Source organism: Pongo pygmaeus, chromosome 4, assembly GCF_028885625.2.
Source record: "Pongo pygmaeus isolate AG05252 chromosome 4, NHGRI_mPonPyg2-v2.0_pri, whole genome shotgun sequence".
NCBI lineage: Eukaryota > Metazoa > Chordata > Mammalia > Primates > Hominidae > Pongo > Pongo pygmaeus.
This window is the reverse complement of record NC_072377.2, coordinates 116,387,932-116,403,447: the sequence shown is the minus strand read 5'-3', so window position 1 is coordinate 116,403,447 and position 15,516 is coordinate 116,387,932. Positions and strand designations below refer to the sequence as shown.

The window sequence follows — 15,516 nt, the reverse complement described above, 5'->3', positions numbered from 1 at the left end:
TGAGACTTGACCGAAAAAGATAAGCAATTTGTCCAAGGTCTCTGAGTCAGATAATGGCAGAGCTGGGAATGGAGAAAACTCAGGAGCAATGTTTATGGCTTGTATCATCTTGAAGCTTCATTTTACATTCACTCTGAAAGACTTCTTAGATTCAGCATTAAGCATGGTGTTTATCTCAGTGAATTAGAAGTGAATTAAGAACTTATGTAAAGGAAGGTTCTGTTAGGAACAAAACTGCTAAAGGGAGAGGACACAATAAAACTCGGGGATTTGTGTAAGAATTCATTTGGTAATGTGAAGAATTTTGCAAAAGAGGCAGGACTGTAATTGGTAAGACAGGAAAGAGGAGGCTAGGAATAGTCACTTTCTTCATTGTTATCAAATGATTATATGGCATTTCATCTTCAAAACCTTTGCAGACTTTAATTAAATGTCAAATGCAGTTAAAATCTAAATTGTATGGATAGTCTGGAAAAGTAGGGTGTTGAAGTTTGGTAAGAGATGGAAGAAATACATTAGAATTCTGTTCTGAAACATGGTTAGAATTTGCTGTATTCTAAAGCAACCCTCTCCCTTATACATTAACTGAAAAACAAAAACCTTGTTATGATATACTTCCTACCACAGTTGTTGACCCTCCATAGTTACAGATGGAGAAATTGACAAAATAGGATAAATGTAGACTTACTGGATCAATTGGTACTGGAAATAAATGTTTGTTTATTGAGGTTCACCTTTAGATGCAACATTTGAAAATTAATAGAACCACAACATAAATGACAACGGACTCTTTTTCCCTTTTGAGGCTTTGATGACTATGATGTAAGAGCACATTTTGACTTTTTCAAAGGTACTATGTCAAAACAGTGTTTGTGGTATTTTATTCTTCATGATGTAAATCTATACATTGAGATTAAAATAGAGCAGGAAAGCAGCAAAAAACTATTTGGATCCCCCATACCTGAGAATAAATGAGACTTAAAAAGTCAGAATTATCACAGTAAACATGTCTTTTTCATTTAAAGATTTCTTTATTCACTCATGCATAAACAAAATAGTTACTCCTGCCTCTTAAGGACAGAGTGCTACAATATTCTTGCTTCTAGGGCTAGGATTTTTTTCTTTCCAAGTAGCACCTGTGTTTTTTGGAGCAGTTCAGCAGTGGAAGAAATGACACTTTCATTCTTGTAATGAGGCACCATTAACCGGAGGTCTTTTGTAAGGATGTAATTTCAAACTTCATTACAGGCCAAGGCCGCCACACTACCCATTACTCAGGAAAATGTGCTTCTATTGTGACTCTCCAAAGGCTCTTACATTTTTAATACATCTTGTTAGAATATTTATGAAACAGCATCGCCAGTAGAGGGCATCTGTCTTTGAAACATGTGGATCACAAGTATATTAACTGACAGGGTTTCGCTGCCCTCACTTTAGACTTTTCAGTTAGAAAAAAAGGTAGAGGTACATGTATAATCTTGAATTCTTTCTGATTTGGTCCTTATTACTATTATAGCAGGATACAGGAAATACGCATGCTTATGTCTCAGGAGTTTTAATTTTTTATCATCAGAGTGAAGTCTGAGTATGAGGGTAGCCAGCTGAATTCCACAATAGATGAGAATGAACATACAGTAACTGTGCTTCCTTTTCAGTGTCTATTACTCCAGAAAAAGTCTGTGTTTGCCCAAGTTAGGCCTCAGCTTTGTTAGCAGGTTTGACCTCTCAAAAATATTTAGATGCCCCGACTTCCTGATACAAACATTTCACATTGTAAAACTTAGTTCTGCCCATCAACTGGACAGTGATTTTGTTCAGAATGAAAGCTGCATCCTAAAAGACTCCAGGGTTAGGAGTTAGGAGACCTGAGTTTTGTGTCCAATCCTGGGCCCAGCAATCCAGGTGTGGGTTCCTGTAGGAAGGGAGATGCCACCTTGCCAGCACAGCACCTTCCCTGTGATTGTCTCTTCCTAACCCTGACCCCTTGGTCCTGGGGATGTCCAGGACTGCTCCCCTGCCAGCAAGCCTTGTGGGTTTCTGACTGTCACATGAACACAGAATGGCTTTTAGGTGTAGGTTCTGGCTACAAAAATGTGTGTGTGTGTGTGTGTGTGTGTGTGTGTGTTACAGCACACACGGGTACCAACATGCCATTTTCAAATGGGAGTGTTTGTTTCAAAGAATGATTAATAATTATGACCTCAAGTAGTATACCTTCTCGTAGTTTTCTTCAGATATTTCTAATATTAAGGTCCATAGCAGTATATGTTCAGTTTAAATTTACTCTACATGCAATGAGAGAAAGAATTATGCTCTTAAATCTGCGAAAAATACCATGACAGTATCCTGTTAATCTTCAAATAATAGCCTATTAAAAATGAAAACTTTAGTGAGGAAATACATACACTTCAAAGGCTTGGAGTATGTTACAGATAGTTTTTTACTTAGCACAATTCTTCTTTAATCTAGAGAGATTTAAACAGTTTCTTCCTCACAAAGTGCTGTTCTTTTCAACTTGAATTTGCTTTACATTATGTCTAAGTTACATGTGAAATGAATATTTGTCACCCATCCACTGATTTGAACCTGTAAGCAAATCCAGATATCCAGCCCACAGTCTGTACTAAGTGCAATAACAGAGGAACCAAAAGACATCTGTTCAGAGAGGGAAATGCCTCCAAGCCTGCCTGTTCTTTTTACTTTTGTCTCGAAGCAGTTATGCTCATGCAGTTGCAGTACTGGGGTGAGTACCTGGCAATTCCATGCTGCTCTCTATACCCTGGGAGATGAACACTCTGGAGCAGCTTTCTGAAGAGCTTACATAAATTAGAAGTTAAATATTCAAATAACAGGTGTTCGGTTTTGCCAAAAAAAAAAAAAAAAAAAAAAAAAAGGCTTCACAGCATCATTGTGGTGCATTCGAGACAGTATTTCACATAAATTAAGTACTTATCCTCTCCCCCCAGTAGTGCACCTCATTATTTGAAAGACTTGATACATTGAAAGTCCAAAATTTCTGCAGGTTGAGTGTGGTCCATGGGTTTTGTTAAATCTATATCATGCTTTAGAATTGGTTGCAAGACTTAAAAATTCGAAGAGTTCACTTTAAAAATCCAGATTTGGGGATTATCTTTTTTTAAAAAAATGAGAGGATTTGGTAACACTCTCCTGTGATCTTACATGTCAAATGCCTGTGCTTCCAAGTCTTTCCCACCTTTCTCTTTTCCTCATTTTCATTCCTTCCCTGGCCACATCCAGCATCCAACTGTCATTCCGTCTTAAACATGTGAGCAGCCATGATGGGAATGGTGTGTCTTATTCAGCTAATGCATTATGCCACCATATTTAACTTTTTGTACTTCTAGATTTCTATCTTAAAAAATGGGAATTATATTTGGCACCTATTTTTTATGAAAACTTTGACAATTAGCGTGACTTTTTAAGAGTATTTCAAAGTAAAACTATTTATTACTATTTTGACTAGCACATTTAAAATAGTGATTTTGTATCATCGGTTAAGATTGGCTCTATAGCAGACACCAAAGTTTCTTTAGTCGAAACTTAGAAATGTTTAAAATGAGTTTTTGATACATGTCATTTTCCTAGAAAATTAAAATCAGAAGTCTGCAAATAGCATGTATTTACATATATCATGAGTATTATATACTTCTGAGTGTTTATATATACTTACCTACATATGGATGTATTAATTCAGTTAATATGCATCTTTAGCTATAAATGATCATAATAAAATTTCTGTTGCTTAAATAACATTTAAAAGCAAGTTTAGGATGAACCTAAAACGCGCCATCCATGTAGATGTTAACTTCAGATGCATGGCTTTCCTTTCAGAATACGGCAGGAAAATGATATGGTTGATTCAGCGCCTCAGTGGGAAGCTGTATTAAGGAGACAAAAGGAAAAAAACCAAGCCGACCCCAACAACAGGCGATCCAGACACAGATCTCGTTCGTATGTGGACTCTTTTTATACCTTGATTCAAAAACACTGGATTTGAAGTAGCATGTGGATATTCAGGTCTTCTAAAGTGTTTTAGTTCAACTAGGATTATTTCATTATTTGTCATATTTACCTTCTAATATTTGTGACATTTATTAACCATGTTTGAAGCCATAGAAGTTGAAGCACAGTCAAAACAAAATGTCATGAAAACAAGGCCCTCAAAGCCATATTTTTGTTTTGTGTTGTTTTTAACCAAAGTATACATTCACCTGAATAAATAGGAATAGTCTCCTTTGTTGTAGAGCCAGGCTGTTGGTGAAATACTGCTGCTTCTCAGTTTGAGTCTGTACAATTCTCTAAAGTCTTGTTCCAGACTGAACCAGATGTAAATATCTTCCCATCAAAATACCATTTGTGAACAGTAGTCAGTGAGTGATTCATTACACCTCAGTATTGGAATTTGAGTGCTCCTCGTGTTGCTAGGCAACGCCATGTGTAAGCACAATTACACCATAATGGTGTGCTTGCCAGTCCCCCAAATTAATTGTCTTCGAGCTGGTAAATTTCTGTGCGTGTGTGTTTTAAATCTGTGCATTATCAAGATTTAGACGCCTCACTCCCACTCCACTTGCCAAACCATGGCTCACCTTTTTAAAGTGAGCCAAGACTAAGTACAGATCCTTTTGTGATCGTGGGTGGTTAGATGTCTGGTGTTGATTACTCACAGGAGGAGGGATTGAGTCCAGTCGTGTATGATAAGGAAATGAAAGGATTTGGGTAGTGGAGGTAGAGACTGGGTAGGTAGGTAGGGAGCTCTGAGGGAGCCAGGCAGGAGAGTGACAAGAGGACAGCTGTGAGTGCCACATCAGGTTAAAAGAGATTAGGAAAGAACTCCGGAGTGTACCGGGGGGTTCACACTAGGACGCTTTGTGCTGTGGGACACTAAGGGACACTTCTCAGTCTTAGATGTTTACCCTTCAATTAGAAATTAACCCCGTGTGTGTGTGTGTATTTTATCAGTAATGCATCATTATGAGTGATGACTTTCTTTTGTAATAGAAAACCTGCAAATAGTCACTAAACCATGTACACCCTTACAGATGTATTAATTACTCTGTAATGTTTTTTTTAGCAACCTAATTAAACTAGTAGTCAATTTAAAGCTGAAGTTAATGAAAATTTCCTTTGTTGTGATAGCACCTTCCCCTAACTCCATTAAAAAAAAAGGAAGTTTAGATATGAAAGAATCAGACCTCACTGAAGAACTTTACCCAAAAGGTGCAGAACCCAAGATTAGATCCAGCATAGTCATGGGTAAATCTTTTGCCACCATATTTTTACCTTTCCACGTGGAATAGTTTTCTACGAAGGACTTGTTATACACAAGGTTTGGCAACTTGATATTAAATCTTAAAACAGCATTCAGTTTTTCTAACTATTTCTAAAGCATTCTGAGTTCAATTAAATGTCAGTAGTACATTTAATTTATTTAAAAAGGGGAAAGTAAAATAAAATTAGAAAAAATCCTATATATAAGTTTTGAAGAAGTCAAAAAACATTCCTGGAGGCAATAGTAAATAAATGGAACCATTCATTTGTAAATAAAAATTGGGAAATAGAATAATTTAAAGTTGTTATTACTATAATTCAGTTATATTATGGAGCAAATGTTTGTAGTGGGCCTGGGAATTTAATAATTTTTTAGTCAAGTAGTCGGAGGTTCATTTAACAGCCTTTAAAATTGAGGCAATTTGAGGTGAAATTTACATACAGTCAGATCCTCTCATCTTATGTGTACAGTTTAATGAATTTTGACAAATGTATCCATAATCTCTCCATCCTGCCAGTCAGGATATAGAATATTTCCATTATCCAGAAGGTTCCTTCATGCTCCTTCTAGTCAGTGCCCACCCCCACAACCAACCACTGTTCTGATTTCTTTTTTTTTTTCTCTGTCACCCAGGCTGGAGTACAGTGGCCTAATCCCAGGTCACTGCAACCTCTGCCTCCTGGGTTCAAGCCATTCTCCTGCCTCAGCCTCCTGAGTAGCTGGGATTACAGGCACCTGCCATAACACCCAACTAATTTTTCTATTTTCAATAGAGATGGGGTTTCACCATTTTCGCCAGGCTGGTCTCGAACTCCTGACCTCCAGTGATCCACTGGGCTCAGCTTCCCAAAGTGCTGAGATTACAGATGTGCACCACTGCGCCAGGTCCACTGTTCTGATATCTATGATTAGTTTTTCTCTCTTGTTGAACTTCATATAAATGTAATAACACAATATATACTCCTTTAAAATATTGCTTCCTTCACTCAACATGTTTTTGAGCTTCATCCATGGTATCAGTGGTCATTTAAATTTTTGTATATACTGCAATATTTTTATTCATTCTCTTCTTGATGGACATTTGAATTGTTTCCAGTTTTTGCCATTGTGTTATAGACATTCTGTACAAGTATGTGTGTGGAATTTGTTTTCTTTTGCTTGGGCAAATACCTAGGAGTAGAATTGCTGGATTAGAGGGAATTTGCATGTTTAATTTTTTTTTTTTTTTTGAGACAGAGTCTCGCTCTGTCGCCCAGGCTGGAGTGCAGTGGCCAGTCTCGGCTAACTGCAAGCTCCGCCTCCCGGGTTCCACATCATTCTCCCGTCTCAGCCTCCCGAGTAGCTGGGACAACAGGCGCCCGCCACCATGCCCGGCTAATTTTTTATATATTTAGTAGAGATACGGGGTTTCACCGTGTTAGCCAGGATGGTCTCGATCTCCTGACCTTGTGATCCGCCCGCCTCGGCCTCCCAAAGTGCTGGGGTGACAGGCACGAGCCACCACGCCCGGCCACATGTTTAATTTTATAAGGAATTACCAAAATGATTTCCAGAAAGGTTGGGTCATTTTATACTCCACCAACAAGATATGAGAGGGTCTTGTTCTGCCCCAGTTCTTGCTAGTATTTGAGTTTGTTGCTGTGTTAATTTTCACCATTCTACTAGGCTTGAAGTAGACATTCCATTGTGGTTTTAATGAGCATTTCTTTCATGGCTAAATGATGTTAACCACATTTTTGTGTGCTTATTGGTTATTCATATATCTTCATTTTTAAAGTGTTCAAATTTTTTGTCCAGTTTAATTGGGTTGTTTGTCCTTTTTCTTATTCATTTGTAGGTTATTTATGTATTCTGGATAAAAGTTCAATTTCACTTTTTTAATGCATATCATAAAAGATATGCACGTTATGAATGAATACTTTCTCTCAGGCTGTGGTTTGCATTTTCATGTTCTTAACATTGCTTTTTGATGAGCAGACTTTTTAATTTTGATGAAGACCAATATATCAGTTTTTTTCATTTCTAGTTAAGGCTTTTTTTTTGTTAATCTTAAGGAGTATTTGCCTACCCCATGGTCACAAAGACAGTCTTATATCTTTTTCTAGCAGCTTTATCGATTTTGCTTTTATACTTAGGTCTGTGTTCCATTTAGAATTAGCTGTTGTATATGGATGAGTAGAGATTGAGAGGTGTTTTTCCTGTAGTCTATCCAGTTCCACCACCATTTTTGAAAAGACTTTTCATTGAAATGCCTTGTGGCCTTTGTTGAAAATGAATTGACTGCTCACATGTGGGCCAATTTTGTTTCATTGATCTATTTGTCTATCCCTAAGCCATCATGTTGTCTCGGTTACTGTAGCTTTATAGTAAGACTTGAATAAGGCAGTGTAAATTCTCCAACTTTGGCTTTCCGTCTCCCCCTTTTTGCAAGATTGTTCTAGCTATTTTATTAGGACCTTTGCATTTCTGTGTAAATTTTTGAATCAACTTGTCAGTTTTTACTGCCTTCCCCCAAAGACTTTTGATTAGGAATATGTTGAATGTATAGATCAATTTTGAGAAAATAAATATCTTATTCATCCATTTGTTTTTATCTTCTTGCAGCAATGTTTTATAGTTCTCAGTACAGAGTAATTTATTTTGTTATATTTCAGAAAATTTATTTTTCAGTTGTTTTTTAGTATATAGAAGAAATGATTTTTAAAAATACTGATGCAACATCTTGCCACCCCATAAGCCTTGTTAAATTCACTTATTAGCTCTAGAAGCTTTTGGCAGGGGGGCAGTTTCTTAGGATTATCTACAGTTACAATCATATTTGTGAACAGTTTTCCTTGATTTCTAGTCTTGCTGTTTTTATTTCTGTTTCTTCCCTTATTATACTGGCTAGATCATATAGTACAGTGTTGAGTTACAATGTTGAATACAAGTGGTAAGAAAGCAGACATCCTTGGCTGCTCTGTTTCATAAAGGGAGAGCATTCAATATGTCACATTATATATGATGCTAGCTGCACAATTTAGGAAGATCTCTTTTTTTCTAGTTTGCTAAGAGTTAGTGAAGAGTTTTGATCATGAATGGGTCTTGAGTTTTGTTATAAACTTATTCTGCATCTGTTGAGATGATGGTTATATGGGTTTATTGTGTTCGTGGAGGAATTAAATTGATTCAGTTTTGAATGACACATCCTTGCATTCCTTGCATAAGCCCCTTGTGGTCATGATGCAGTTTCCTTTTTGTATGTAGCTGGATTCTATTTGGCATTACCTTGTTAAGATTTTTTTCTTTGTTTTTGTGAAAAATTGATCTGTAATTTTCCTGTAATGTCAGGTTTTTGGTAAAAATATTATATTGGTCATTTAAAATAATTTGAGAAATATTCCTTCTTCCCGTTTTCTGAATGAGTTAATATAAAAGCATTTTTTTCTTCCTTAAATATATAATTCACCAGTGAAACAATCTTTGCCTGGAATTTTCTTTGTGGAAGGTTTTAAATTACAAATTCAATTTCTTTGACAGATACTGAGATATTCATATTTTATACTTATGTGTAAGTTTTGATAATTTATGCTTTTAAAATAATTTCATTTTTATCTAAGTTGTCAAATCTTTCAGCAAAAATTTGCTTATAATTCTTCATGTGCTTTTAACATCTGTGAAATCTGTTGTGATATCACCACTTTAATTCCTGATGTTGGTGATTTGTGTTTTCTCTTCATTTTTTTTAATTTATTTTTTTCAGAGAACCAATTTTAGATTTTGTTGCTTTTTCTTTGCTATCTGTTGTCTGTTTCATTGACTTTACTTTTTATTCTTTTTATTTTGTCTTTTACCTGCTCTTCTTTTTTCATCTTCTTAGGATAACATTTATTTTAAACCTTTCTACTTTTCCAATATAAGCATAAATTTATAAATTTCCCTTTCAGCCATGCTTTAACTATATCTCACGTGTTTTTGACATTGTTTTTATTATCATACAGTTCAAAATAATTTTTAATTTATCTTATCATTTTTTTGATGCTGGCATTTTTAGTTGTGTGTTTAATTTCCAAATATTTCAGGATTTTCTGCAAATCTTATTATTATTCTAATTTAATTTCATTGTGGTTAAAAAAAAGTCTGAATGGTTTTAATCCCTTGAAATTTATTGAAACTTGTTTTAAGGCCTAGCATATGGTTTTTAATGATGAATAATCTGTGGACTCAAGAAGAATGAGGAGTCTCAGTTACTGGGTGTCAAATAGATGCAGTTAGCTGATAGTGTTCGGATTGTGTCTTTTTTTAATTTCTTCATCTACTTTTCAAGTAGTCGTTGAGAGAGGGAAGTTAAAATCTACAACAGTGACTGTGAATTTGTCTGTTTTTTCCTTTAATTCTGTCAGTTTTTACTTCAAGTTATTTTGAAGCTCTGGTGTTAGGGGTATGCCTATGTGTGGTTTTTCTCCTTCCTGATGAACTGATGACCCTTTATTCTGGTAACACTCCTTTCTCCGTGTCCACTACTCATGCGCACGTGTGAATTCTGCCATACCTTCTTCATGTTTACTGTTTGCATGGATATCCTTTGAATCCTTTTACTTTAAGCCTGATTATGGCTTTACAGTCCACCTCTTGTAAACAGTGTACAGTTGATCTTTTTGTTTTTTTTTTAATTCTAGCCTGACAGTCCCTGTCTTTTAAGTTCAATGCTTAGCCTGCTAGCAGTTAACATAATTATTTGTATTTTGGGATATAAGTCTGCCATCTTGTTCTTTTTTCTGGTTTATTACGCCTGTTTTTTGTTGGTTTGTTGCTCCCTTCCTACTTTATTTTGTGTGAATTGAATATTTTTTGATACTCCATTTTATTTTCTCTACTGATATCTTACCTATACTTTCATTATTTTTTTATTTATTGCTTTCTCTCTGTAAGTATGATTCTTATCAGTATGGTTCCTTATCACACCCTAAGACTAATATTGTAACATTTTATTTAAAATTTAGAAACATTGGAAAAATACAGCTCCACTTGTGCTTTGTGCTATTGTCACATATTTTATTTTTGCCTGTTAGAAGCCTCGTATTAAAATGTTAATGTATCTTTGCTTAAACAGTGAGTTTTTATATAAAGAAATTAAGAGGAGGAAAAACCTTAGTTACTGTGGTGGAAAGAATAATGACCCCTGAAATATGTCCATGGCTTAATCTCCATAATGTGTGAATATATGACCCTAGATGGCAGAGAGGAGTTAAGATTGCAGGTCGAATTAAGGCTGTTGTTAATCAGTTGACCCTCACCCAGGGATATTATCCTGGATTATCCAAGTAGGCCCAAAGTAATCATAAGTTTCGTAAAACTGGAAGAGGTGACAGAAGAAGAGTGTTTCAGTTTGAAACGGACTCAACCTGCTGTTGCTGGCTTTGAAAATAGAGGAAAAGGCCTTGAACGAATAAATGTGGGCAGCTCCAGAAGTTGGAAAACACAAGAAAATGAATTTTCTCTTGAGTCTCCAGAAAGGAATGCAGCCATGCCAACACCTTGATTTTAGTCCAGTAGGACCTGTGTCAGATTTCTCAGCTGATACGGCCAAAGTACAGTTAAAGTAGAAAAAAAAATTATATATTTATTTATTTATACATATTTATATATATTTGTGTGGATAGTAGTTCATTTAGAGGTTGCTGGCCGGGGACGGTGGCTCATGCCTGTAATCCCAGGACTTTGGGAGGCCAAGGCAGGCTGATCACCTGAGTTCAGGAGTTCAAGACGAGCCTGGCCAATGTGGTGAAACCTCGTCTCTACTAAAAATACAAAAATTAGCCGGGTGTGGTGGTGGGTGCCTGTAATCCCAGCTACTTGGGAGCTGGGTCAGGAGAATTGCTTGAAGCTGGGAGGCGGAGGTTGCAGTAAGCTGAGATCGCACCATTGCACTTCAGCCTTGTGCAACAGGAGCGAAACTCCATCGCAAAAAAAAAAAAAAAAAAAAAAGTTGCTCTGGTGGGTAAAAAGCAGATTGAGAAAGAGGAAGAAAGGAAGCAGGAAAGCAATTAGAAAACTTGGCAGTGGTCCACATGAGATGGTTTTAGCTCAGAAAACACGGTGGTGGTGAAATGAAGAGAAGTAGATAAATATACATTTTGGAAGTAAAGCTGACAGATTTGTAGTATGAGCAGTATTATGGATGACACTGAGTTTCCGAGCTGATCCACTGAGTGGGTAGCATCATGTTTTACTGAGATGGGAAGGGATGGGCCAGGAATGTTTTGGCGGGAAAGAATCAAGATTTCTTTTTGTTAGGTTTGAGATGCCAAGTAGGCAATTAATGGAAATGTCAAGTGGACAACTGAATAAAAATGTTATAACTCTTAAGGATGATGGATTACTTAATATAGCACAAACTTGGCTCTGTCCTTTATTTGAGTTATGACTGTTAAAAGCCTGAGATTTATTGACAATTAATAAAATATCTGCTGGGTGCTGTTGTTTGCATTCTGGATCTTCAGCTTATTACCTGATCCCCATGAGCTTCCATCTCTGCAACACTGATGCTACCACACTCTTATGATTTTGCTGAGCATTAAGTGAGGTTGTGCCTGTGTCACAGTCTTTATTAGTAAGTTCCCCCAGGTCTTAGTTATTCTCTAGAAACACTGCAAGGTATTTGTGTTTTTCCTTGAGATGAGGAGGTGGTGAGAAATGAAGAGAGTAGAGTAAGGCAACTCACATAAAGTCCTTAGAGACTTGAATTTGGTTGTGTGAGGACTTAGGAACCACTACAGCTTTCTTTAAAAGTGGAAATATGAGCTGGGCATGGTGGCTTGTATGTGTAGTCCCAGCTACTTGGGAGGCTGAGGAGGGATGATTGCTTGAGGCCAGGAGTTCAAGACCAGCCTGGGCAACATAGTGAGACCGCATCCCTTAGAAAAAGTGGAAACATGGCTAGGGCAGAATTCAAGGAAAGCAATCCAAATTATCCTTCATATATATATATACATATATACACACACACATATATATATCTTCAGATATAATATATACATAATATAGAAAACATTTTAAAATATATGTACTATATAAAAATATATATGTATATTTGGCATTTCAGATGTACAGTAAACCAGTGATCTCTCCATTACTCCCATATTCTTAAATTCCTACTGCAGTATATGTAAATTATGTATCCATTAAGGGTCAGAAGGTTATGATACATCATCATTCATTTTTGTGTTTTATCCCCAACAAATAGCTAGAAAATCAATTCATTATTAAATACTAGACACATAGAGTAGAGTAGTATAAAATACAAAACTGTTTTCTACTAAAAAGCGTTAAGCTGAAATATGATTAGATCTCTGGTAAAACATTGGGAAGTACAGTTCTATTTAGTACATTTTTCAGCTACAGTTGATGTTTATCACTAGGAAAAAAGCTGTGTTGAACCTGCTTTTCTACATGGGTGAACCTTTACTCAGTGGGATATTTGGAAGAGGCATTAAAGCGTAAACAATAGTTTTGGTAGGGTCAAACCTGGGTGCAAGAGAAGGCTCGGGCTCCCTCTGGTGGTGATAATATCTTACTATTTTTATTGAAAAGTACTGATACTGTAGAAGATGAGGCTGTCAGGGAGATGTTCTCAGTTACACACAAAACATATAAGTCTGGTGTGTTAGGTGAAGATATAACATGAACCCCCACCCCCCAACCCGGAAGTGCCTCCTGAGCGATCTTCAGCAGCTAGTTTGTTCATCTCAGTGTCTTCCTAAGGCTTCTTTGATTTGGAGGGGGAGGGAGAAGAGTAAGACATCTCCTAATTAGATTTATTTTGACCAGTCAGGAATGTGACAAAGAATGACTGGGATATTTGTTAGGTGCTTTTAATTCCTTAAATAAAGATGTTTTATAAATGTACATATTTTCAACTCTAAATTTCCCTTCCGAGGAGTGATCAGTATAAAGATGGACAAAAAAAGAGTAAAATACTGCCATATTTTTTAGTATAATATACAAAATATAGTAAATATATTATTGGATAATGTATTGCCCATATTATGTTTTTAGATAATATAGTTGAATAGTTTGGGGGATATATAAAATGATTATACGCAGTGATGGAGTTTAAATCCTTTGTAGATTTATGATATGTTTGTTTTAGGGTTTTGGAATAAGGGAAAGTGATTTGTGAATGATGTGTCATCAAACTAATTTCTCTGATTAATTTAAAGTGGAATATTTGTATGTGGAGGAGGGATGCTTTTGAAAAATACTGGACTAATACTGGGCTGCATGTTTATTTTCTATATATGTCGTACCTACGGACAACTCAGGGTTCTATTTCCTTTCCTTAGGAATTTATTTGGAGAGTTTAAGTAAAACATCTGCATAATTAAGTGCCTCAAATTAAGAAAAATGACTGCTGGAATTCCACGGCTTTCTAAATCCACAAGATAACACTGAGCTGCAGATCATGAATTCATCCTAAATTATTGATTAAATGTGTGTGCAGATGTAAGCATAAAAATAATACATTCCTCATTAACATGCAGCTTTGTGTTGACATTTGTGAAATCACAGGTGGTCTAGCAATCAGAGGAAATTAGCATTTTTTAAGCTTTGGAACTTTTCCTCGCCTTAAAACTGTTTGAAACTACTGGCCACGTCAGAACTTAGTTTAGTTAAAAATATGACTTTTATGGTGCTATAGAACGTTAAAATAAAGACTAAACTCTTCAATCTTTTAGGACCAATGTTAATGGCTAGAAGGTCTGATGATCTCGTTCAGATTAAGATAACATTTCTCAAGCCGGGCGCGGTGGCTCACGCCTGCAATCCCAGCACTTTGGGAGGCTGAGTTGGGCAGATCACGAGGTCAAGAGATTGAGACCATCCTGGCCAACATGGTGAAACCCCATCTCTACTAAAAATACAAAAATTAGCTGGGCGTGGTGGCACATGCCTGTAATCCCAGCTACTCTGGAGGCTGAGGCAGGAGAATCGCTTGAATCCGGGAGGCAGAGCTTGCAGTGAGCCGAGATGGGGCCACTGCACTCCAGCCTGGGTGACAGAGCGAGACTCTCTCTCAAAAAAAAAAAAAGAAAAACAAAGATAACATTTCTCTAATTCTTCTGAGATGGGAATGAAAAGCATTTCCTGTGGAATTACAATAATAGTATATTAAAAAAAAAACATGAAAACACTCATTTTTTTTCCTGATAACTAAGATAAGAAATTCTCCTGGCTTAAAAAGATCAGAAAATATAGAAAAGCATAAATAAAAAAATAAAATTACCTGCAATACCAGCACTCAGACATATCCACTGTTATCATTTTTTTAATGTATTGTTCATAGTCACTATCTCTCACCACTAGGCCTGATATCATGGGGTGTATGTCCTCCTGGCCACTCGTAACTTTTCTCATTCTCCCCGTGTCTACCCTGAAAGCATTCAGGTTTGAATTGCATGCCCTCACATGATACCACTCACCACTTCCGGTAGTTGTCATCAACTGCACCCTCGGTCATTTTCCTCATTCTTTTAAGATTTAGTTTCTGCTTTACTGTCACTCTCTCCAGCACTATTCTAGTACTCACATAATGGATCTTTACAATAACTTGGCTTCCACCACCCGACCATAGCCACGTAATTCCTAGGTCATACCCTTAATCAGTGGTTTTCCAACTGGGGGCAGTTTTGCTTCCAAGGGGACATTGTCTACAGACATTTTTGGCTGTCACACTGGGGAGGTGCTACTGGCGTCTAGTTGGGTAGAGGCCACAGGTGCTACTGATCATCCTACAATGCACAGGACAGCCTCCTGCAGCACAGAATTAGTATGGAAAATGTCAGTAGGGCCAAGGGTGGGAAATCCTGCTGTAACTAGAAGACAGCTGATATGCCCACTATCATACCTTCCTGAAATAAGAATAATGATCAGTAGAATAGCTTCCTAACCTGGATATTATGTAATACTTCAGACTCTTGGTTGACTGTGAGAAGTAGATCCTGGGGTATAGTCACAGCTGAAACATTATTCTGTCAGAATGGAATAACACCTTAGTGCTTTTTAATATTAGCACTTTCTCTGACAGTATCATTTAATGGGGTTAACATATTATCTAGCAAATCAGACCAACCAAATGTAGGAAAGGCAGAATCCATACAGGACACCAAGGAAGCAGTTTCTATGATTTTTAAGAAACATACAATTTTTTTTTTTTTTTTTTTTTTGGCACAGGGTCTCATTCT

At 36.5% G+C, this 15,516-nt stretch overlaps 1 protein-coding gene across 2 annotated transcripts in view; it reads left to right on the top strand.

The window, feature by feature from the left end:
- The window catches only part of EPB41L4A (erythrocyte membrane protein band 4.1 like 4A), a 260,597-nt gene that overhangs the window by 236,089 nt on the left and 8,992 nt on the right, over positions 1 to 15,516 (top strand). For both annotated transcript variants that reach the window (XM_054487859.2, XM_054487860.2), the window contains one exon: positions 3,853 to 3,972. In XM_054487859.2, the coding sequence (XP_054343834.1) occupies positions 3,853 to 3,972 (120 nt within the window). The remainder of the gene's footprint in view (positions 1 to 3,852; positions 3,973 to 15,516) is intronic.